Here is a 27095-nt window from a genome sequence, read left to right on the forward strand (position 1 = left end):
CAGATTTCCAATCGCACAACTTAGGCAGGTGCAGAGCGCGCACCGCCTGTCAGAATGGCCGTGTCGGCGCGGAACCACGAATTTAAGAAAAACACGTGTCCAGAAATGATTATTTTAATAATTTAAAACTATTTCATTGTTAAATGAATAATTTTTAGTGAATTTTGAAATGTTAAATTACTCTGAAAAATTTAATGTTTGTAAACAACTGTTATCTTGAGTGAATAAGTCTACCCACCTATTTTTGTTATAAAAGATCAAGCGACCGCCGGTTTCGACAGACTTGGTCGAGCCGCCGGAGCGATCGGACCGTCTCATATTGGAATAAATCAGAGAGGTTTATTTCCTGAGTTTTATTTCATACCACCGAAGATGGTTAAAGATCGAAACTCTGACACTCGTGACGTCAGCTGTGCTGACGTCATGCTTTTTAAAAACGCGCTCGGACATGCTTGCTCCGTTAAGTATAATAAATACATAAATATTGTGCTAAAAAATATAATAATACGATAAATTTTATACAGTTTGCTAACGACCTTTTATTTACCTTCAATTTAATTTTGCTGAGATATATATTTTTTAGTATTACCTTTATCATCCTGATTTTCGACACATGATATGGCAACCCTACCCTATTGACAATAGCCTTGATGTACGATCGTCTTGCATTAATTCATCTACATACAATAAACGAAAACTTAGTCTATTTTTATTTATTGCTACTGGAGGTCTCTCGTTTTATAAATCACTTTAGTCTATAAAACTTTGGTTAAAAGTATTTAAGTATAGCACGACACAACTTAGATGTAGCATCGGCAAATTTAATAAAACCGATTACTGCCGATTCATACAACCAATAGAAATAGCTCATTATCGCGCCATTCGACGCTGTAGATGCTCGCGTCAGTGTCGTGTCAAATTGGCGAATATATTAGGTCATATGATATTACAAGTTATAAGTAAAGTAAAGATCATATTAACACGAGAAATAAATTTCGATAATTTGGGATTGCGTACTTAATTCGGATGACATCTAAGTTGTGTCGTATTATAAGTAGTTAAAATGATTGTACACATTAGTGTTTCTCATTTCATTCAATTGTATTTTTCATTATAGGTATCTGTGATTGTTCGATTAAATAATTTAAAAACTTCTTTTTTCTTAAATCAAAATCTCCTTTTTTTATGTAGGCTTGTAAAATAATTTTTGAGTCGTCTACTATAATATTGATTTAAATGTAAGGCTGGGTTCGGAAATTAGTTTCTATCGAAAAGAATCGGCAATAAACTCAGTCGTTACTCTTTTCCACTATTTAAATAAAAAGAGAAATAGAGTATGTCAATAATGATGTTCGTTAATTATCAAAGTTTTTATGATAGGGCTAGGATTGGTGGTAGGGCTTTGTGAAAATCCGTCTGGGTAGGTACCACCCACTCATCAGTTATTCTACCGCCAAGTAACAGTATTCAGTATTGTTGTGTTCCGGTCTGAAGGGTGAGTGAGCCAGTGTAACTACAGGCACAATGGACATAACATCTTAGTTCCCAAGGTTGGTGGCACATTGACGATGTAAGGAATAGTTAATATTTCTTCCAGCGTCATTGTCTATGGGCGATGGTGACCACTTACCATCAGGTGGCCCATATGCTCGTCCGCCAACCTATTCCATAAAAAAAAAAAGATATGAGGGCTCTCAGTAACGTAAGGATATAGTATGTTATTTCACGTGACGTTGTACAAGCAATGCTACGTTTTTCTTTTTATATAAAAAATACTTTTTTTAATTATTTATTCGCACTGGTTTTTATTACAGTGCACAGCCCTTATTAAAAAATGTAGTTATACTAAATGTATATTTTCATAAATATAATATTTTATTATTAATTTATAATTCTGAGTCTGCTTATTAAACAACCTAACCTCTAACATACAAACTTATAATAACAAAGAACGATAGACGTGTTTAGAATCATTTAATAATATTTTGTAAAACTTTTAACTTTATTCACCTTTCAAACGTGAGAAGGGCTTTCGGTCACCCTCTATTAAAATAACAACAGTCCAATATGAAGGGTAAACCTGTGTCCTTGAAATATGCGACCGTTCCTTTCTACCGAAGTTAGTAACCAGAAATAACAAGTCATAAACTATATTATGGAGGATTCTATGTAAAGACGTATTCCGGATTTCGTTTTGACGAACAAAAGCTGCGTTAAGTATCCAATTAAAATTCCATTAGAAATTGCGGACCACAGATAAAATTAATTTAATTTTTTTTTTAATTTTATACTACGTATAGGGTATAATAATTTGATTGAATGGGGTGGAATCTTAACCTTATTTAATTAATTTAAAGTAATCTAACCATTTTAATAAACTGTTTTTATTTAAATTGGATTTAACTGAAATGCTATAACATAATATATTTTTTCCAGTTATTCTACGAATACGCATTAAGTTTATAAGTTTTTATGTAATATTTTAATAGTTATTAAAATACTAATATATCATGATGTTGACTATTCATTAAACTCAAAATGCAACAACTCAATGCAAAATTAAAAGAAATGTAGAGTATTTTAAATCTATTACTATAAAAAAATTTATAAGATTGAAAATTATGTTTATAATGATTTGTTATTTAATAAATAGACAAGACTATGACTGTTATTTTACAATGTGTTTGTAATTAGGACGTGAACTAGCTCTTTCAGCAAGTCGTAGAAAATTATGATGTAGGGTGACAATAATTTCATTACATATTGGTATTTTTTTATTGTATGTTAAATTTTTTTTGAGGTGCAAATTTCATTACTAATTTTGAAGATTTTGTTATTTTGCTTGAAACAAAACTTTTAAAGTATAAAAACTTTGAAGTATTTATTATTTGTTTCGAAAAATAATATCGTCTGTTTTTTTGTTGGTATATTTGTCTTGATTGTTCGTTAGAATTCTGAATATTCGCAATATTTAAATGTAAAAGATGTGAAAAAAAACTTCAAGTTCAGTTTCTTTTATTAACATAAGAATTAACAACATTAAATGCTTAAATATATACAGTGTAAACTCCATGTAACGTCACTCGATTTAACGGCAAACTCTCTAAAGCGTCGAAATCAATTGGTTTTAGTTGGTTTAGCTTGTATTCTATACAATGATACACTCTACATAGCATCACACCCACTCTCAATAACGACAAAAATTGAGAAATAAAAATTAAGTTTTTTTCCTTTTAAGTTGCTAAAATTAGAAAAAACTGCGCATCTGTGTACGTTCTTTTGTCGCTTTATTATTCTAGCCCTCAATAAACTCGAATGTCGGCACCACGCATTAGGAACTTTCTAAGAAATTCGTTAATTTGTTTACAAATTGGGATTGCTTGCTCGTGTAGACTGTGACCATGCCTAATAAGTAGGAGTCATGGATTACAACGTTATCATATGTATTCTACGATTGATGAGGTGGAAACAGAACTTGAGTTTGATAGCGACGACGACCTTACATTAACTGAGTGGATTCAGCAGGTCAACATGGCAGGAAATACGGTAAATTTTCAAACCTACATCGAAGTAGACAACTGCCTGCTTACAACGGCTTCACTCACAGACATAGAAATTTTGGTTTCAGTGAGAAAAACTGAGGTTCAAGAATAAAGAGATGGAGAAGATGAAACGGATGAGCTTGAGCCTCCGCCAAGCGTTAAAGAAGTTCTAAAAGCAGCTAAATTATTGGAAAATTACTTCTTTTATATAAGATATAAATAAAAAAATTAAAAATATACAACAAAATTACTGGTGCAGCAAAAGGCGTCAGGCAAAAATAACAGAGTATACGCAATAGCGTTCAAATAAGATATATATATTTTTTGTACATAACTACTAACAATAGACTAAAATAAACTTTTTTTTCGAATTGTGATTTTTCTTCTCTTCATTTAACGACCACTCTTTATAACGCCATAAAATGCACAGTCCGTTCAGTGTCGTTATATAGAGTTTACACTGTATATACAAATATGAACTAAAACTAGTTACTGTATAAATCTTGACCGCGTGGAATGGTGGCAAGAATGCTAGCAGCATTTCCCCGTTGAATCGCAATTCCGATCCTCTGGGCAAAAAACGAACCAGCCCTCCTGTCACCAGTGGAGGCAATGAGGCGAGGTGTTATACTTTTGATGAAGCTTTTTGCACCACTACTCCAAGGGCCAAGCGTTTCGACAGCAGTTTTTTAATAATATTATGACATTTGCTCAAACACTCGGTAGTTTTAATCACTTTTAAAATATTACTCTATTATTGATAATTTTCAAAATTTCCTTAACTAATAAGCATTGATGTGCTACCTATTCCACGTAAGCGTACACCAGTCACACCATATTTACTCAGTCTATGTAAACTTTGAAATTTCAACACGGATTGCAAGATTATGCGATAATATGCAAACGTAGCCTTAATATAATTACTACATCAACTTGTTCTCTATTTTATGTGTGACGAAAACAATATCTAAACTATTGTTTCTAATAAATAAGACTCATGTTGACTCATCGTTATTCAAATTAGATATTTAGAGCGTTCATGCTAGCGGAATATGAGAAAAGATAATATTTTTATATTAGTTATAAACGTAGTCTCTAGTCCTTATTAATTCACTTCATTAAATTTCAATTTTATTGTATAATTTAATAAAGAATTTTAAAATTTCGAGTAGACTGACGGACAAAATATTAAATAATTTGCAACATAGTTCTGCCCTTCCTTGTCAAAATGTGTGACTTACCAAGTATCTTTAAAATTTTTGAAATATTTTATTATTGGAATCCTAATTTGACGTAGATACTTCAATGATATTTACATACAGCGATTTTTATGGTATAGGTTAGCGGACGAGCAAATGGGCCACCTATGGTAAGTGGTCACCACCGCCCATAGACAATGGCGCTGTAAGAAATATTAACTATTCTTTAGGAACCAACCAAACCAACCAACCTTGGGAACTAAGATGTTATGTCCCTTGTGCCTGTAGTTACACTGGCTCACTCAGCCTTCAAACCGGAACACAACAATACTGAGTACTGTTATTAGGCGGTAGGATAACTGATGAGTGGGTGGTACCTACCCAGACGGGCTACCACAAAGTTTTACCGCCAAGTAAATGTATGTATATGGATATATAAAAACTACTTTATCACTTTCACACACAGTTACGGATACATGTACAGTTTCGGGTACAGATATTATCCTACTAATATAATAAATGCGAAAGTTTGTGAAAATGGATGTTTGTTACTCTAAAAAAAAAAAACTCGACTCAGAGTCGAGATGGTCCAGTGGTTAGAACGCGTGCATCTTAACTGACGGTTGCGAGTTCAAACCCAGGCAAGCACCGCTGATTCATGTGCTTAATTTGTCTTTATAATTCATCTCGTGCTCAGCGGTGAAGGAAAACATGTAATGTAATGATTTATGTCATTTGGTCATAATAAAACGATACATATCAAGTACCCTTGTAAAGCCAGTAAGAATTTTATATTACGGCTATATTTAGTATTAGTTAAAACAAATAGGTTTTAAATGCAATTAGTTACTCTCTTTAAGTAAAAAACCATGGAAAAACAACATTACAATAAAAATATTTTTTATCGGCTTCGGTTACGGCTACGGATAGATTTTTGTTTTGGTTACGGTCACAGAGTTCCATAACATCCTCATCCATCATGGCACTGTAAGTAGGTTTCGAGGCTTAACCATAATATAGCAGCTTCCCATGGGAAAATAAGTATGGTTCCGTAGAAAAGTGCGTTATATTTTACAATAATTTAAAAATATAAGTATTTTATTTATCATTAATTCAGTTAGAATATAAAATAATTACAAGTTACAACCATTCGATATGTAGGTAATGTTTTAGGCAGATGCCAAACAGTCCGATTTTACAATAGCTATTGTGGTAACTCAGTTCTTTAGTGATTTCACTTTTATATTACGCTAGCTGAACCCTGCGGCTTTACCAGCGCGTAATATATAAAATTTACGTATAACATACAAACCTTATTATTGTATCTCGAAGGGTAAATAAAATAACGAAGTAGTATTTTTTCTTCGGTACTCAAACTATGTCCATAAAAAAATTTATCTTAACTGGTTCAGCAGTTTAAGTGTGAAGAGATATAAATATAATTGAATTTTTGTCGTTGATAATAATTATAATCGTTAAATCTTTGATTAATAAAAGAAACCGCTGTCTCTTATAATTTCTTGTTCTACGAAGTGTTTTCTTCCTGGTAATAGAATTTTGGCAATCAGTAAGCAATGAGTGTAAGTGTTACGTTTCTTTTAAGTCTTTCAGCGGTAACCACTATACTCACAAACTAAAATAGTCTTTAATATAATATTTTCAGGGCCGTATTTAGGGGAGGGCAACCGGGGCAAATGCCCTGGGGCCTCCACATGAGGGGGCCACGTCAGTTTTCAGCGAGTTAACAAATACCGAGATATACTTAGTCAAATTATAATAATGTTGCTACTTAATATTTAAAAAGTTACCGATACAAGTAAAAAAATCACTGTTCGTCTAGGGCCCCCACTGCTTTGTGGCCCGGGGGCCTCCAGACCTTTAAATCCGACTCTGAATATTTTGGTAACATCTTACCTCAAGGGGTGCTCTTTTACAAATATTTTTATTTTGAGTAAATTGAAAGATATAGTATCTTTCAATCGACAATTCATCGACAAAAGTTTTAAATATTAGGTCAATAATACGTAGATTCATTTAAAATTATGAAGATGAAATAAACTATTTTATTAAAGATGTATTTTCAGCGCTCGCAAAATGAAGGGGCATTGAAAATGATTGGCTGCTTTTGTATTATTTATTAACTTGAACACTCTTATTAAGGCCAATGTTTGGTCTCTTGAAACGAAACGAGACGGTCGCTTCGTTTCGTATTCCACTAGAACGTTCGTTTATTAAGTGCATTTCAAAGAAATTAGCCTTATTCCGTTACGTAATGAGGACATTATTGACATTGCATATGTATTACACTTAAATATTGATTAATATATATCGAGTACAATTCATACCTCAAAATAATAATGTTTCCTGTTTGTTCCTCTTTCACGGCAAAACTTTTGAATTAAATTTAACAAAAATTGGTATGAAGTAAACTAAAAAACTTTTTTACTAAATGCGTTTCTTCTTGATAGGCGTAGTTTGCAGCGTATGAGTTATCATTTATGCATTTTTAAGTTTGACTGCAGGCAAATACTTTCTAAAGTAAAGTACCCCTTAAAAGTCTCATCGGTAGTCCCAAGGTTACTTCACCTTTTGAGGAGATCTTAGATGAAAATTTCAACGCGCTGCAATGAGCGTTGGTGGCCTATTTCCTGTAATAAACCATTTACCTGTTAGAATTCAATGTATATGATTATAAAACATTCTTAATCGGTTATTACTCAAAACGATATCGTAAACTTTTTAAGAATATTAGCTTTTATATAATTTATTTTTAAAGTAAATAAAATACAATGTATTTATAACCTAAAAAAACATATATAGCGATGAAGAAATCTTATAACACAAACAAGTACAAGGCGAGTCGATCCGATTGAGACTTTTTCACACGTATTAGACGTATAACGCCATTAAGTTAATATTTGTACATATTTGTATAATATGCAATGCTGCGTCTTCTTCTACCAAATATAAAATTACTGAAAACAGAAAGAGAGAAATCGAACTGAAACCATTTATCTGCTATACAATTGTTAATTCTAAGGTCAATAGATTTTATTATCAAGCAGATGATGCAGATGAGTCTGACTTTTGCAATTTAACCTTTTTTTGTTGTAATTATTTTTATCATATATAAAAAAAAAGTCGATTGAAATTGACTACTATCGACATAAGAGCTAATACTTATCAATATATTCGCACAGTGAAGTTGTTATAACTTTTTATTATTTACTTATATATTATAGCCCATTGCAACCACAAGAGGACAAAAGTCAAATAAACAACGCGCTTGAATAAATAATCAATGATATTTATTATTGATTTGTGAAAAAATGGCGTTTTGAATGTCAACGAAGCTGTTATTTTTCTAATTTATTTTATTTAATTTTTTTATATACATATGTAGATATATACTATACGAGTAAAATCACGATTAAAATGTTTCTTTTAGTATTATGATCTATTGTTTGACGCCGAAATAATTTTATTTTATTAAACAATGGAGCATAAAATTTAGCTGCGTTCTTGGAACTACCCATTAAATTAAATTAGTCTTCTCAATTATTATTACGCATGTAGCCCAATAATATACTAATTCATATACATACACAAAAAATGTAAATCATATAAAATATAAGTTGTTCTGTTATAATTTACCTTAACTTTTTAAAACCATCCCGAAGAGAGTCGAGCTCCAAGATTATACCGGATAGCTTCATTTTTGTATAAAATGAAATTGAAATCCAAAAAACTTTTTTGTCTAAACGAAATATCACGTAACGTAATTGTTTTAATTAGAGACTGATATGATTAGTTCTTAAGGTGAATACATAATTAAAGAATATATTATACCTAAGTATTACGTGTTTAACAGTACTGACATATATCGAACTGCTTTTTCAAGTGTTAACTCATAGTCATAAAGTCCCAGGTTTGAATCCAAGTAGCACCGAGTTTGTAAATTTGTAGTGTTATGCTCTCGAGTCTTGTCAAGCAGGTGAAGCCATCTGGATCTGATGTCTTGTCGGCTGTGTCTAATAGCCGTGTAGTCGAAATACCAAACTAAGGAAGTAGGCATCTGTGTAATGGTGTGATTTTGATTTCAATAAATATTCAATAGAGTACAAATCATATTTTCGAAATTTATGGACCATAGACAATATAACACTTTCAGTTTTATTTGTTTTATATGATTTGCGATGGATGGTCAAATGCCGAATTCGCCATCTGATTGACAGCGGTCGTTGCTCTCAGTGTGAACGCTTTGCCGTTAGATATTGGCTTAAACAGAAATATACTGACCTGTTTAATAGGTTGGCGTACCAGCTAAAGCGATATTAAGCTATTTTTACATTTTATGCTTATGAGAAAGTAAAAATATTATGGTAGTATAGTATATACAACTTCTAAAGATATACTAAGTATTTGGTTAGTTTTGGAATCAGTCTTGAACTTTTAATGTAAGCCTACTAGTATTGATTCTTTATTGCCAGGGTATTTCGTAAAATAAATTCTAAACATTTTGAACTTCTACGATGCTATTTTAAAATCTCTACATCTTCTATACATATAATAAAATTGGAGTGACTGTTTGTAATATTAAAATAGCCCTTCTTTACGATGCATATGTATTTATTTATACACGGTACATATGCCAAAATAACATTTTTTACAATTTTTGTCGGTCTGTCTGTCTGTTTGTTCCGGCTAATCTCTGGAACGGCTGGACTTTCACTGGCAAATAACTGATATAATAAGGAGTATTAATATATTTTTTTGTTTAATTCAAACGCGTACAAGGTCGCGGGCCCAGCTTGTAATAAAAAAAGTGACTTTTTTTTTTATTTTATTTATTTAATACATATTATAATTGATAGTAGAAATAAGATCCATATATGTTTATACAGAGGTAATATAGCGATCTTTTCTCTAAAGCTTTTATGGCATCGCAGCATCCTGGTCGGTGGTCCGACATTTTTCGTTGCCAATGTCAATTCGAAGAAATTACGCCAACAAACTCATTAGACGCGTGTTTTTTGTGCGTCTACTTGTTTGGTCGTACGATATAATACGTTTTTATCTTAATAATCAAATGTATGCTTAACTGTCATGGAAATAAAGTCAATTTTACTTTGTTTTTATATTTGTCGTAATTGCCAGTGCGTCCTTCAAACGGTGACAATTAAGTTGAATTTTCATTGAAAACGTTTTAAACGATTGTTTGATTGGTTGAAACGATTATTGTTATAGTCTCAGGTATACAGGTTAGACAGTCTGTTACAAACCAGCAATACGGATACCAAGGTGTTTAACTAATAATAAATATTTTTTCAACTTTTTTTAGCAAATACTTTGAAACATATTTTTGACAATATAGTACCCTATATTGACAAGGATGTAAAATTAAATTTCGTATACCTAACATCATTGAAAGTATGCAAGGGGCAAGGTCCTTTTTTATAAAAGCGCATACGATTTCAAAATACAAAAATGTTATACCTTCTTTGTGGAGTTTCATTACTGTAATAGAAACTATCGTATATCCGATATGAAATTCTAAATATGTTTTTTTTTGCGTAGTGTTCGCGTTAAAAGATGTGGAACAGTACTGTACACCTTAAAAATGTCTAAAAAAAATGTGTATTTCTTAGGGATACCTCACGATTACCATTTTTATCTCTTGACAACAACTTAATTTAGGTAATTAAAATATAATATATCTATATTTTACATAAAAATCTAATGGTCATCTATTTTTTTATGATATGTACAGAATTGATTATAATCTACATCTTCATCAAGTCTCCTTATCGTCATTATATTATTTTGCATGCGTCGGTATTGTTTAAAGTTTATATTAATTATTGCGATTGCACTATCCTATCTTCTAATCATTCGATATTAGGCTCTTAATCTCATTACGTTAATTAGTCTTGTTGACTACTGCAACACGATATGCTTTGTAAGAATATGATTTATCTAAATATAAATACCGTTAAGATAATAATAATAATAATTTATCAATACTAATAATCAGTGATAAAATCTATCATTTTTTTATCATTTATGTATTTATTATCAGAAATAGTTATGATGTTTATTAAATTTAGTGTAAAATCAAATCAAAGTCTAATTATTTTTTATTCAAGTAGGCTATAAAAGCAATTTGTAATCGTCATGTTCCAGTGCTGATTTAAATGTACCGTATACCGTACCTATGTGAACTACTGGTTCGGAAAGCAGATTCTGCCGAAAATAAATTAGTGGTCACTCTTTGCACCATTTTAATTACAGACTAAGTCAAAGAAGTAAATTATAAATAAAATTGTTGAGATATTACATTGATTTTTGATTACGATATTCTATTCGAAAATTTTATTTTTGTGTCCAATTAGTCAGTGTATATAGTGTCATATTTTTCCTTTAGGGAATTGAGATGGAAAACTGAAATTATAAAGATAAATTTGTCATTTCGAAATTTTTCAAATAAATATATCACTTAGGAAAAATTTAAAATGAAAGTTCACTTGGATTTTCTATAATTTTCCGATACCTTATCGGGACATGACTCAGAGAATAAATTCATGAACAAGACAAATATACCTAATATAATAAACTTATGTTTTAAAAACAACTTGATATGACTATTATTATTAACGAAACTGAAATAGGGCTCTACTTTAGTGAGGCGAAAGAACTCAGTAGAGATAATTCCTCATATTATTCATAACAGACTTATATTATTGATTAATTCATATAATTAGTAAATAAGTTTATTAAATTGTATTATTATGAGTTTTTGTTACATTTAAACGTTTTAAATTTCGTTATATTTCTATCTAATATCTCAAACTTGCTCTAGTGTATTTATATTAGTGATAACGATAAAAAATACGATATCTTTACAATTAGGTCATAACACTCATACAGATATGCTACAAAGATTTCGGCTGTCATAAAAGTCCAAGGTCTTGTGAGTATATATATATATCCCTAGTATACTAGTAATTTAGTTAAGTATTACATATTTATGCTGGTGATATAATGTTCGTAGTGTATAAGCATTATATTACTGCCAAAAAAATCGTTAAATTATGTAGTACTAACACATAGTCTAAAGTATGCCAAGGATAATATGGACATTGAGCAAAGATATCAGATAACGACAAAAAAGATATATTTTCTTCAACTTAGATGCGAAATCAGTCTTTAAAAATATTTCTTTGATTCCCATTCAATTCGGCTCTTTAGTGTATTCTTATTTTTAGAAATATATTTCTATTAACATTTACTTTTATTAGTCATGTAAAATAAAAAATAAAAATAGATTATGAGTCGACACGAATTATGTCCTTTTTAACGTTCAATATATATTTTTTACAAATCTCGCATTTTGAAAAAGACGCGTCGTTTGGAACCAAAATGATTGTTCCCATTTTATTTTGTACTCGGTTTTATTCCGTCCGTAAAACAGCAAACAAAAACTTACTTTGAAAAATACATAATTATAATATGTTTTTTTTAACGTATGCCATTTACTTCCCGTCTGATGAGCATTATTCTATCAAAGTCGAGCGAAGCCGGTTGCCTGCAGATGGCCATTTTGTCCATTATTTCCAGAACCAATTATAGTCACGCACCGCACGTGTAATAGCATATTTTTCTTAAAATTAACCTCAATAATGCCCTAAGACAAGGTCGCGAAGGAAGCTAGATTGTATAAGATTGGCGTTTCCTAGCGTGCGTTATTTTGTCTGACTTAGCATAACCGGTGGGGCCTGAGGCAAGTGGGTGCTTCCTTTACGTTCTATGATTGATGGCTCTTCTGTTTGTATGATCTGTGTCTTTAATATCCCTGAATTATTAATACGTAGATATTATGTTGAATTAAGAAATAGAAGGCTATTTGCCTTGTTTGTGTAATTCATTTGTTTTTGACATTTGACAGTTTTTTATGAATTTCAAACGTGTTGTATAACCATGATTAAATAAAACCACATTACGCTCTATGATTACAATAATTTGGTATTCGTAAACACACAGTACAAACATTCAGTCAAACTTGCTAGCGATTTCGTATATAAGTGTAGAACCTTCAGTACCAATTATGAAAAATATGTATGTATATTGATTTACCTATATTATTCATCAATTATATTTATTACAGGCACAAAAAAGACAATTGTCATTTTATTCGTCAAATATTTAAATATTACTGTTTAATTTATTCTTTTTTTTTCTCGTTAATGGTTACCGTATAAACTTTACTTACTTGACTTGACTTTAAAAATCGCGAAGCAACTCCTTGGTCGCCTAAAAAATCAATCCGGGATGAGATGTTTTGTACGGAGTAGAATTTGACACTTTTCTCTGCAATTTCATGACACATGGGATGAGAGGTTTCCATGTAATATATTTACAGGTAACCAATCGGTCATAGTCATTGACTTATAGAAAACTCTTAATTCAAGAGACGAGAATTACTCTCACATTCTATTTTTCAAATTTTAATATTTTTTTGATCATTACATATTTTGTTTGCAAATGAGTAATTATTTTAAAGAGGTAGTCATCCTTTGTTTAGAGAATAATTCAGGGACTTAAATATCGATAAAAACACAGTAACGTTTTCTCTGCAAGTGCAAGATAACGTTATATTTGAGAGAAACGATACATAAAAACGATATTTTGCTATGCTTTGTATGTGTATAACGTTTAAATTACGTTACGATACCTTTCTAAATTAAACGTTTCTAAAATATCGTTATAAAATATAATAACGTTATTATTTATTGTTCTATGCCATCTCTTTTACTCAATGCTGTTTACTCTCTTTTTCGTATTTTTTATCGAGCGTCGTGTCTAAAGCAATAGCGTACGTTTTGTGATCGTCAGCGCAGCTATTTAACTGAGACAAGATTTGACTTAAGTAACCAGCTCTGAGTTTGTTTAAAATAATTTATAAATCTTTTGTATTTTTTCTAAATTATAATAAAATCTTTAGCTATATGCGTTACGTAGTTAACAACCGTTTTCAATATCCTATATGTCTATTTTTTTTTACTAGAGATAGAAGTTTTTCGTAAATAAATATTTTGTTAGGGGCTAATTTCAAACACCTATCGTTAATAAACGGATCCGCAGATTGATATAATATTGGAACCAGTTAACTAAGCCAACTTGATAACTTTGCTTATTAAAAAATCGCTCGCGATTACTTATTAACGTTAATTAGTTCTGCGCGATCCTAATGTTATATAACGTATTGATACCATTTTAATATTTCTTTTGCAAACAATTTTTCAAATATCTGATTCAAATATAGATACCATAGCAATACAAATATTTAATACTGAATTGAAAGAAAGAAAAGAAAGAAGACGAACACTAGTTATTATAATCGAACTAATCAGAAAGCATGAAAAAGAAAAAAAAAATGTACTTGTATGTTATTCTAAACTAAATAATAAACAAAAAACTTTTTACCGAACAAAATAATAGTTGCAGTAAGAAGTAGCATATTTTAACGTCAAAGGTCCAATTGGTTTTATAGAGCTTTTATTCTATTTAATTATATAATTTCTATAAACTTACATGGTTCTGCAGGATGAGAATTAACTGACATATCTATGTCTTTTGAAATTTAGGAATGAAGCGAAGTATTTCTCCTGATAGAATGGACCCGGAAGCAAATAATCGCCCAATATCCCCATCGTTGTTACGGCCTACGAGATCCAATACAGATGAGAAAAATAAAAATAAAACACGTTTCAGCGTCCAAATATTTAAGCCTGAATGTTGTACTACGCACATATGTGACGATAGAAGAAATGAATACTTTGTCCAATGGAGAATGTTCACTAATTTTGATTATTAGCGCTCTATATTGTCTGTCAAAAATAAAAAATAACAGTGAAAGAATTAATTCGATACGTCAATTAGTTTCCGAGTTATAAGTAAAACAAGTTGTTACGCACGACGCGGGCTGCCGGTGACGGTGTGACGTCATTGTACAACACGCTCAGTCTGGCTCACTCGGTCCGCCCGCGACTGCGCGCCCGCGCCGTCGATATTATACCCAAATACTTTTAAAAATGTCCAGTCCAAATACTAGGAAATCATGTGTTTTGATTAAATGTAAAAATACAACTACCAATTCGCCGGAAAAGTTGTATTTTGTAGTTCCAAAAGATGTTAAAACGCGAAAAAAATTGATAAAAGCATAACTTTTATCAATTTTTTGTAAGCGATTAGATCGATTACAATAGCGTATTCATAGTACATATACTTGTATCTCGTCGCAGAGCTCGATACCATCGAACATGTATTTCTCATCTTTATCATGCACTACCTGAGGAGAGGAATAATCAAAGGACGACCTACGGTCGACAAAGTAGACGAGGCGATGGAGGTAATTTATTCCTTTCTGAAAGAAAACTCCAACTAATGTCAATTTTCTATTAGCAAGTTAATGAAAAAGACGAAAAACGTATCACAAAAATTATTACGAATTTGTATGTCGGAACATACTGTATAATTTTCATTACAGTAATTTTTCGATATCTTTCACAAGAATAAAAGAAACTTTGCCGTTTCGTAAATTCAAATCATTTATAAAAAAAATACTTTGGAAAAAAAGGCATATTATTCGATACAAGATTTTGTAGATGATAAAAAAGCTTGGAATTAATACCTGTTTCCAGGCAGGATACATTACATACATATATATAATGGTATTTAACTAATATGACTGTATTTTTTAAATATTGAAAAACTGAGTAACTTCTGAGTTTCTTGCCGGTTCTTCTCGGTAGAATCTACTTTCCGAATCGGTGGTAGCTTCAATTAATTGTTAAATGACGATTCAAAAGTGCTTGTAAAAGCCTACTTGAATAAAGTTTATTTTGATTTTAATAGCGAAAAACATTTTTTTTCTGCCAAAATTCGTGTATTTTTTATCGAAATCTCGATAACGATGATCGATACATGAAAAATGTATAGGGCCTTAATTGTAGATCTTACAAAAAGCAGAAAAAGTATTCCATAAAAAAATTCGTATCTCGATAGGGAACCGAGTTATGATAAAATCGATATTTTTCGAAACTTTGAATGCCTATTAAACCAAAACTACTTGGTATTTTGTAGTAAAGCAAAAACTAGAGTATTTGTATATAACAGGCTTTACTGAAAAAAAATTCAAGTGATTTGGCATACCTAGTAACATTCTACATTACTAACTGAAGAGCTCAAATATATTAATCCATGTATGAGAACAATATGCTACACCAAAATACTAAATTTTTTAAATGACTTGAAAAATTACAATTGAAATAATGTAATCTGCTAGAAACTGTAATCGATTCGAATCAATTAGAAGCAATACTTTATTTTATAAATTATTATATTATTATTTTCATTATTAACTGATCAAACAATGCTCGGCAATAAATAAAAGACGAAAGCTAGGCAGCTAATTTTTTTTTATTATTTTTAATAATCACAATTTTAGTGGATTTTAAATAATTTATCAATAATTATAAATAAAGTAGTTACCTAATGTAACGTAACATTCAGTTTTATTACACTTACATGTTTTCAATAACCAAGTAAGAATGACTTAAAACAAAGTTAGTTAAAAAAAATTTAAGAAAGATATTATTTTTTAATTTTTAGTTATTTTACTTAGCAACTGCGAACCCCGTGTAAACAAAATTCTGTCTTTTAAATTGAGTTATTTACTACAATGGATAATTATATAATAACATAGGGTGAATTAACATATATTAAATTATAAAGGACAATTTAATTAGAAAATTCAACACTAAAATCATGAGAAAGTGGCGTGAGTTTTATCTAAAAAAATATTATAATATAACGTTATAGTGTCAAATTGAACCAACAAATTATAGATTACGATAATATTAGTAATTAATTATAGTATTACGATATTATTAGATATATAGTAATACTTCGCAAACGGTTTATGTCTTTATTGTTAAGAAATGTCCATGCATTAAAACGTTGCCAGCTTGATTCACGAACCTAGCCTGAGCTATCTAATAGGCCAATGAGATCCTAGCTCGTAAGTCGCGCGTATTCTCGCACTTTTGGAAGATAATAAGTTTGGCAACGTCGCCTTTTTATCGTTATATTAACGTTATATTGCCTGTCATCATTTCGTTCTGTTATTTTTAAAACGATATAAAAAATATTGAAAACGATATGTCTGCTGAGGTAACGATACCATTATAACGTTATTATATCGTTATGAATTATGTTATGAGTAACGTTTTAAGTCCCTGGAATAATTCAAATAAAATATTTTACAATTATACTGCAAAACTTTAAGACATATCCAGTGGTCGGGATTCAAACCAATTCATTCAAACCAACAGGTTTTAAATTTGTGGGTCATGAGTGGGTGTAGCAAAAACAGTCAGGACCGAACCTGCTTATTTAAATGTCTTATCACACAGCTCTAATAAGGGGAGGTATAATGTAACTTAAAAATTTAGTAACAACCTGTAAATGTTTCATTTCTGGGCTTGATGTTTTCTTATTTTAAAAGAGAATGTTTGGATAATGATACGGCATGATTTTCTATTATATAAAATTGATAAAGCTTAGTTTTATGAAATAGAAATACTCCTTAATTTTCATTAAATTATTTAAAAAAAAAAGTAGTAACTTTACTAGTAGTTACTACTTAATAATTTTCGACTTACATGCTTAAAATAATTGTTGACCTTTTTATTACATATTTTATTATCAAATAACTTGAGTTACTTCAACGTTCCTTTAAAATAATCTCGTTAAGATAATCTTGATAATCTTGACGGAGTAGCACAGATGGTGCAAATTAACTTGCCCGAGCTTATCTTCGCTACTGGCTGTTGGTTTTGATAACAAGATTCAAGTTTTGTGAAACGTGTTTTACATTAGTTTGATTTCCTTTTAAAACATAAAGCCATATCAGATTTTATTCTAAAAATTTATGATATATACTTATTATCATATCTGTTTGAGATTGATAGATTTCGACAATGTTTCACTTTGAAGGTTTTCACATTTTTTTATGAATGTTTTTTTTTTTAATGACATTGTTTGAATTCGCTGCTATGTATACATATAACTTTGAAGTAAAACAACTTCCTTCTTATCTATGCAAAATTGTTTGTTGTTGTAATGAAATATCATAACATCAGTTGTAAAACTGGTAAATAGTGCTTAGTTTGCAAATCCTGGAATTGACAGGATGTAAATATGTCTAGCAAATATACTTGCCTGGTTTAGCCGTTTCGCTGCATGTGAATGCGAATGTTAGCGTCTTCGATGACTACGTGCGAGAAAGATACTTAAGATTGGTATTCTATTTATTTATGTTTTTGGATGTTGTGTTGTAACTGTGTGTAAATACACATTAGTAAGGTAATAAAATTGCGGTTAACTAAAGGTAACCTGGCAACACTAGCATTTCTTAGACACCTTGAACCGTAATCAAACTTTCTGTTTTAAATAAATTATCAACAATAAAAATATTGATACAATGTTGTTATTGCATTAGTGCTTAGGGAAGTTTTAATATTTTACCTAATGTTCTTTTTTGGAAATATTCTTGAAAAAATTGTAATGACAGTGAAATAATTGACGAATGCTTAGTCCAAGGTAAAACGGAGTGTGATGATGATGTCGATGTGATGTCGTCCTGACCGATTTCGGTCATCGTGACTGCACTCTCTATTCCCTCATTCTCATAAAATTGCTATACTGTCTGTATTGCAAACTGACACGACCGGAAAGAGTTCAGGCGCAAGACCATCTGTTTTACGTGCTTTCCGAGGAGAGGCGTACAGTGCGCACACTTTTTTTGTAGTAAAACCCAAAAACTGTATATTACGCTACATCCAATCTGCTTCGAAATTTGGAGCTTACTATTAAGCCATTAGACCAACGAGGCATTATTAACGTGATTAACTTCAAAATTAAATGAATACCTACATGGTTGTCGGTGACTTTCGAAGAATTCCAAAGGTTACAGCTGGATGTAGATCTAATGTCGAATTTTGAACTTTGCTTTGTTACGTAATTGCTACGTACAGATAGTTCAAATGTTCGTTCAAGTCATTCATACTGTCTCGATTCACGTTCACTTTTTCACACACGCTTGAAATATCGATGAGGCAAAAAGTTGAACAAAAAATAAATATGAAATACAATAATATTGGACTAAAACTTATTGAGACTAAAAGTGACATACCACTGACTGACTATATTTATAAAAAAAAAAATTATAATAGTTTTTTTTATAGTAAAAAAACCTAGTGATAAAATGTATTGTAATAACTCTTGCACTTGGCCTTTAATGATATTTACCTGTCTTATCACAATGACTTTTAGAAAATTAAGCATGTAAGATTGTCAGCATCATAACAACCGGTACTGCGGTGCTATAAATGAAATTACTAACTAATTAAATTATTTGTTAGTTGGTATGTTAGCTTTCCCTTGCGGTTATGGTTAGATATCATTGGTTTCCTTAAAGGGCCCGGAGATAGTGACAGAAAATTCCTAGTCATTTGATACAAGTCTGACGACCCTAACCATCCTGGAGCCTCAACCGTCAGTGTGAGCCATGTCTTCCATGAAGACGACTAACTCGAAGTCCGGCGAAGATCTGCTTATGTTCAGAAAAATAAAACTTTAAAACGCCAAATAGCAACTGCGAGCTCGTGGATGTTGTGAAAATAAATAAATAAAGTATACCCTTAAGAGGTTTAATTACGTAATTAAATAAATGGTCATAACGATCGAAGACAATTCACAAGATGATCGGAGTTAAACCTGCTAATTATTTATAGACAGTTTTACAGTTTGAACTTACGCAATGTTTGTTGTATATTTACCGCCATTAAGTTTTATCCTATTCAGGTCGTGACCAGTGTCAATTCTGCCTAAGTATCACGTGCTAATAAAATGTAAAATAGCAAAGAGTTGACCAACACTGAAAATTAAAAAAATGAATACGATTCCAAACATATTAAGAATATAAATGAATAAGGAAGCTAATTATAATAATCAAATTGTATACAAATATTTTCATTACGTGTTACTGCAATCGCAACCGTTTTGCAAGTACAGGTAGTCTAGGCGGACCGGTTAGGCGACCTAGGTAATGTGAAATCTGAACGGGAAAGTAAAGCCCGGAATCTACGGTTCGACTCTTCATTCAATCAAGTCTACGTCTAAGAAGGGTCTAGACTTGGTTGAATTCGATTCTAATTCATATTTGTCTGTTAGATCTTTAGTATAGTTTCGAAGGAATTGTAAATTATTTTGTGTCTGAAGCTCAAAGCCAATGTTTTTTGTCAAATTATATTAACGCTCTGTTTATTTACTATCAAGCCGTCATTATTATCAAGTTATGCAAATATTTTACTCAAGATTTTTTCTTATATCAAATTTCATCGTAAAGTAATTTTACAACAGAAATACTACCGTCTTAAACAGGGATTTATAAGCTGGTTGACTATACTAATTACTTAATGCTCATATCATCAGGTGGCTCATTTGCTGTTCCGTCAACCAATAAAATAAATAAAAAGTTGTAACATTAAGTTCGCCTGAGTGTAATTGCAGGTAAATGGTTTTTCTTTCATATAAAGTGTACAGAAAGATGTAACCACTTACGATCAAGCGGCGCATTAGCACATCTTCCTTTCAGATATAAAAGTGTTTGCACTACCTACTTGAGAATACATCCAAAATGAAGTCGCTTCCTAAAGTTATTTTAAGAGAAAGTTCTCAACGTCAATATATCTTCTTCAGCTAGACATAGAGTAATGTGACAAGAGAGTTACATTATTTATTTATTTTTTGTGTTCATCTCCTGATAGGAAAATAATCGTTATGTTTACATCACTTTTTGTTCCCATGGTACTGAGATGTATATCTGGACTATACGTTGTATACTATTAAACTTTCATTACCTAGATGTCATGTGTGTGAGTGGAGTGGAGTATGGTAATTGTGCCAAAAATTAAAAAGTATTAATAAAAGTATATACAATACCTTTCAGTATATTATGAAAAACTTTTAATTGAGTATAAAAATTATATCGCTCATTCCTATTTATTGGCTATTCAATGAAATGGTACATGCATCGATACATACACATTGTCCGAAATCATAACTTGAATTTCCTGTATGGTAGGTTCAGGAGAGGAGATAACCTTATATTTTGTATATTACTGATATTAGTATTTATTACAAATATGTTTCTCTGTTCCTACTTGATCTGTACTGGCTTTAAATCATTAGCACACAATGACTAACATCTGTTCGGCGCTTGCAAAAACCCGTCCCGCCTATCCTCATGTAGTTCCTTTTCACTCTCTATAAACGGTCATCTTTTATCTTATCCATATTTTAAGCGAATCATTCATTCTCGGTATATATTATAATACGTCAACATCGAAAGTTGTCTTTGTCGTTCAAACTGCATCGAAGATATCGTAAATCCTATTCATTAATATTTCCTTATACGTTAATTTTTGAGTTTATCGTGTTCCAACAGACAGATCCACGTAGTCATAGATTATATAAAATATATATCAAAATTTTGTAAATTATTTCGAAGTTTCCCTTTCCACGATTTTATCTGATAAATACAATCTTGATAATATGTAAAACAAATTACTGATTTCGTTCTTGTTTTTAATGTTCAATCTGTAATTTTCTTTGTTGATTTTATATTTACTATCTTTATGCAAATTAAAATTTGTAAATTTAATGTTAACTTAAATTCGTTATCAGCTTTATAATACATTCGAAGTTGCCTCTGCTGCCTCGATATTTTTTCTTATTAAAGATCTTTCTTATTAAAAAAAAAACATAACCGAACTCAAATTAAATTTATAATATTAAAAAAAAAACTTCAATGGAATCTGGTTGATATTGATTTCTTAAAAGTACGTTAGCGGATTGGATTTTTACCAGTGATATTACAAACTAAAAATTTTAATATTTTGCCAATATACAAAATATTATGTTCTTGTGTAATGATAATTATAAGGAGAATGGTTTTATAAGTAAATGATAATTATATCCCTTAGGTATACATGCATCGTGCAATTGTAGTATCACCGGAAAATTATAAAGTCACTTTTTGACATTAGCTCTGTGAGAGGAATCAAATACTTATGTACATTTAAAAGCATGATTTTTGCTCAGGTAAAATCATTGACGTCAACAGAAACAGTACACATATATTTATAAAATCGGGATTATTAGTTTATTTAAAAAAATCAACTAAGAGGATCACTTTGCTGTTGTATAATGAAATTCTATGTTAGTTTAATATTAAAATATTTATTAAATGTTGCGTCATTGTTTTTTTTTCATTTCTTGTATTCAATGTCGAATTAGTATTAGGTATAATCAAAATACATATTGAAAAAACAATTTATGACATTTTAATAGACTTAAATTTTTGAAGACTTATTTAAAAGACCGCGATTTTACAGATCTACGTATGTGTCATGCTTGAGCAACTCTTTGTATCAAATATTACGAATAAGAATTTCGACCGTATTAGATTTTAAATTAACATGGTTATTTTTATTATTAAAGTTACTAATTTCGGGATACTTACCATATTTTTTATTTTTGTTCGGTGGAGCTCGATATTTCGACATTGTCTACGAATGTCTTGTTCACGAGACTGTCTGTATTTTTGTATTTTTTTTAATATGTTACTATTATCTAGGTACTAATACTTTGCTACCAGAATTAAATTCTGATAGTTCAATTGTAAATAAATTTGCAGTTCTATGATATTTGATAACAGCTTAAAGGTTATAAGAACAAATCTATATGAGTGTTAAAAAGGATGTTCACAGTGTAGGCAGATCAAATCGCACCCAGATAATTTTCTAAGTCATTCGGTCATTCGCGCAAATGAAATTGTAACGTACATAAGAAACATCTTGTTCTCATCAATACTACTCGTTCTAACTGAACTGTTGAACTGTTGAACTGAATTTATTAACTGAATTAACAATAAATTATTTTATATTCAACATATTACGGAATGAATAATATGAGTGAGATGTTAAATTATGGAAATTATATCAACAATTTTTGTTAAGTTTACTAAGTAATATGTTTAGCTCTCGGGTACTGTGCTAGTATTCCGCTAATTGCTACGAAGAAACTAGTACATACTTAGTCGTAAGCGACTTATATATAGAGATCTTTAATTCTTATATACATAAAACTTATTTTCTAACTCTGTTTTAAATAGACATATGTCATTATTAATATTAAAAACTCTCCAACATATAACTTGTTTAATTGGTTATTAAGTAAGAATGCATGTAAAAAAAGTAATAAAATACACTATCAAAATTTATATTGAGGATGTCAACACAGGTCGTTTTTAAAGTTTTATGTTCGAATTAGCCTTGTTGAACTCATCTATTAACAAAATACTTCGCTTTTGTATACAATGCGTTTTCGGTAGTAATGAATAGGGCTTGGCAAAATTATTTTCAATTAGTTGCTTCATATAAATTTGAAATGTTCAACGATTTTTTTTGTGATATAATTTATTAAATTAATAAATTTACAGTAAATGAAACGTTAATTTTCTGGTTCCGATTTCAAAATGTGAAACTACCCTGATTATATTATTGAGAAAAATAAAGGAAATTTAGTTTTTGATTATCATTGCTGATAAACTGGTTATTCATTTTCACAAATTAATTGTAATTAGTCAAAATAACCTAAGGATTTGTTTAAAAAAAACCCGAATAACTGACAACCCTAATGATGGAAAATGTTTTCTTAACTAGTAACATAAATACTTGTTTCGTGGCTTTGTACGTCATTCTCTATTTGTGAAAGAAAACCTTGAGTTACCTGACTATGCCAACGGCCAAGAACAGTATAGCGTATACATCATAATCTATACATATAATAAAATTAACGTGTCTGTTTGTAATATCAAAATAAGCGCCTTTTACCAAATGCGTATGTATATACATGGTAAATATAGCAAAATAACATTTTTTACAATTTTTGTTTGCCTGTCTATCTGTCAATTTATTCCAGCTGTTCCAGAGATGGACCGGCTGGACCGATTTTGACTCGACTTTTACTGGCAGAGAGTTGACGTAATAATGAGTAAATTACAACTCTACTTCAAGAACAATAATAACTTTTCTGTTAAATACAAACGCGTGCGCACTTGCGGGTAAATAAAAAATATTTATTTACCCGCAAGTAAAGCAACGATGATTTAGATGAGTGATTTTTTATAAAATGAAAAAGACACACCCTATAAAATATATATATTAGCAAAGACTTTTGCGGTTACTGGTAATTTATATAAATATGTATATTTGTATAATATATTTTATTTCTTAAAAAATGTAGGGAATTTATTTAAATATTGTCTGTGTATGTATGAGTATTATACCCGCTACAAAGTGATAAAAATAGTAATTTTACAACATGTAATTAATTTAAATTATTGTTTTGTATAATTTATTTTTAAATAATATAAGTAAGTAAAGATCTAGATGTTGCCATCGATAAAAATGTATTAATATGCTGATGCAAAACAGGTTACAGCTTACAGATTAATTAATTGAATCTAACTATTAAAGACAACCTTTGTCACCTTGTTTGCTTAGTCAAGGGTCATCGTTCACGGATGTTTTATACGTAACTAGTTTTTGCTTGTGGTACTGTATGATTTATCTCTTTATTTAAATATGTATATATTTTTTTTTATTACTTAATTTACTGTCTTAAATTTTTTCTTGTAATCTATAACTCTGAAGTTCTATAAATTAGTATTTTTTTTGTTTATTTTGTTAAAGGTATTGCACTATAGAGCCTTGGGTAAATTAGTAAGGTGGGTTACACTTAACTTTTTGTATCGTAAACAATGTTTAAAATGTATGCATAAAATAATCCTTATCTTAATCGATATTCTTAATTTAATTTTTTATTATATTATTTTTGGCAGAATCGATTACAATTACACTATTATTAGTAATCTGTGCCTGAGGTTTACGCGGTCATATTTTTGAAACTGTAACAATGAGAAAGTGAATATATTTATTGATATGATATTATGAATATTAGTATCAATTGTCGGTAAAATTAAAGAGGCCAGCTGCAGTTACAAGACATTTAATCTTCATTCAAAACATCGCATGAACAATTAATTGATTGATAGCCTTTACGTTACAGTCATGTTCTTTGAACCGCTAACATGTAATCGATATAATTAATAAGTCCCCTTTCCATTAACTAGATATATCTTTAATCTGTTACTTGGAAATTAAGTTGACGAGAGTCAATTTTTTTTGTAAGGATTCATGTAGCGTTTTATATTCTAATTATTATGACCAATTAAGATTTACTGTTTTTATATATTATTTACTAAAGTTACTAACTTCTTAGAGTAATAATAATACGCAATAAGGATAGTTAAGTTTTTTTAAAAAAAACATTTACTAACTTAATTTTTATAAACGATGCAACTAACTTTAAAGTTATGATGGCCATAAAATTATTTTTAATAATAATTTGTGTTTATAAATTCGATAATTAATGCTTAAAAATCAGTATGCTAATTTACTTCTTATTCATAATTCTGAAAATAATAAATAAAGAAGAAATTATCGATAGAGAGATAAATATTTACACCAAAAGTTTTCCTTGTCTTAAATGCCTTTTACGGTTTCCATTTTCAACATTTGTATCTCTACAAATAATGCTTGGAATTTGAACTGACCATAATTTTGTTGGACACGTATATTTTTTTTAAAGATTTTATTTTGTTGTACTAGTTTTCGCTCGCTGCTTCCCTTGCGTTTTAGGAGTCGATTTACAGGTGTTATTTATATAATATTCTAATAAATTTTAGCCTTCATGTTATTCTGATGAATAAGCTGTATTATTGTTAAAGTTTTATTAAATTCCATTCAGTAGATTTTGCGTGAAAGAGTAACAAATATCCATACATACAAACTATCGCCTTTATTCAATGCCTTTAAGGATAATAAGAAGACGGGGTCGGGTTATTATCCGAATACACTTAAAATTACTACCAGATAGTATAAACTGTTTTTTTTTTTTTATTTTGGCGTTGGGAGATAGAAGAGAGAAGAAATTGGCCGTAGTTTTAGAAAGTATCTAAACTTATTTTCTTCTTCTCTGCTTTTCTAGATATATCAGTTTACTTTATCCTCACTTTACCATTGTATAAGTATTTATATATAAAAATAACACGTTAATTATAAATAACCTTGTTGGTATTTTCATAAAACATCACATTAGTACAGAACTACAAACACAAAGGCCGCATAAAAAGCAGAAAGAAGTTTGGGCCGTGTTTCGTGATCGATTAGTGAAAATAAAACAATGGTTGCTGGTAGTTTAAAAAAACATTAAGCAACGCCTTATAGTTTTCAAATGCTTTTTTGCGTAATTACATATTATTAAATCTATCTATTATGTTCGGTAATCTTATTTTTCTCGGAAACGCTTAACATCGTTACCGATCCACTGATTATAAAAAAGAACTAATGCTTATGTAACTAAAAAAAAATATACAAGAACCCTTTATAAAATAAAATTCACATCAAAGCTGTTGTCTTAATACAACGACTATTAGATAACACAGACAATATGCCCGTATTACAGATGCAAACGATCCTACATCACAACGGGAGCGGCGCGGCCGCGTACACTGGGCGGCTCAAGAAGAGGGAGGTCCACCGTGCCATTACGTTGCATCCAGTGAAGGACCACCGACAGATGTACAGATTACATACGTATTTTAAGGTAAGACTAGATTGATAAATTGTCTTCGCTTTTATTTATACGAGTGTTATAATCCAGATTATAAATGTCTCGAGTCGGCTCCAAACAGTGTTTCAAGCTAAACAGAAAAACTTTGTGTTGATATAATATCTATAATAGGCTATTTGACTGGTTTTTAAAGCCATTTTATATTATTTAGTAGTGGTAAAAGTTGTTTTTTTTATTTGTAGTCCATATTTGTCGAAAAATATCATATTAAAATTCCATATTTAAATAACGCGCGAAAACGCTACTTGGACAATATGGCGCTGCAATGGGGTTGGTGACGTCACTTTGCTGCATTTTAATCTGTGGTACATATAGTAGAAAAGCAAAGTTTACAAAAAAGTGACTTCATCATAAGCCCGGCCAATCGGGTGCGTTTTGTGTCACGTGACAAACGTTTGAAATAATGCATTTTTATTTATTGATTTTTGAATAAATTAAGTATTATTTTCAAGTTTCGTTAGTAAATAACCAT

The 27095-nt window shown here is 30.3% G+C and overlaps 1 protein-coding gene across 2 annotated transcripts in view; it reads left to right on the plus strand.

Moving 5' to 3' along the window:
• LOC124534545 (chondroitin sulfate synthase 1) overlaps window positions 1-27095 on the plus strand; it is a 64821-nt gene that overhangs the window by 23836 nt on the left and 13890 nt on the right. Inside the window, exon 2 of one of the 2 annotated variants that reach the window (XM_047110437.1) lies at window positions 26456-26596. The exons of the other annotated variant lie outside the window; for it this stretch is intronic. Within the exon in view, the coding sequence (XP_046966393.1) occupies window positions 26456-26596 (141 nt within the window). The remainder of the gene's footprint in view (window positions 1-26455; window positions 26597-27095) is intronic. 2 annotated transcript variants of the gene reach the window in all.

The sequence above is a fragment of the Vanessa cardui genome, chromosome 13 (genome assembly GCF_905220365.1).
Source record: "Vanessa cardui chromosome 13, ilVanCard2.1, whole genome shotgun sequence".
Taxonomy (NCBI): Eukaryota; Metazoa; Arthropoda; class Insecta; order Lepidoptera; family Nymphalidae; genus Vanessa; species Vanessa cardui.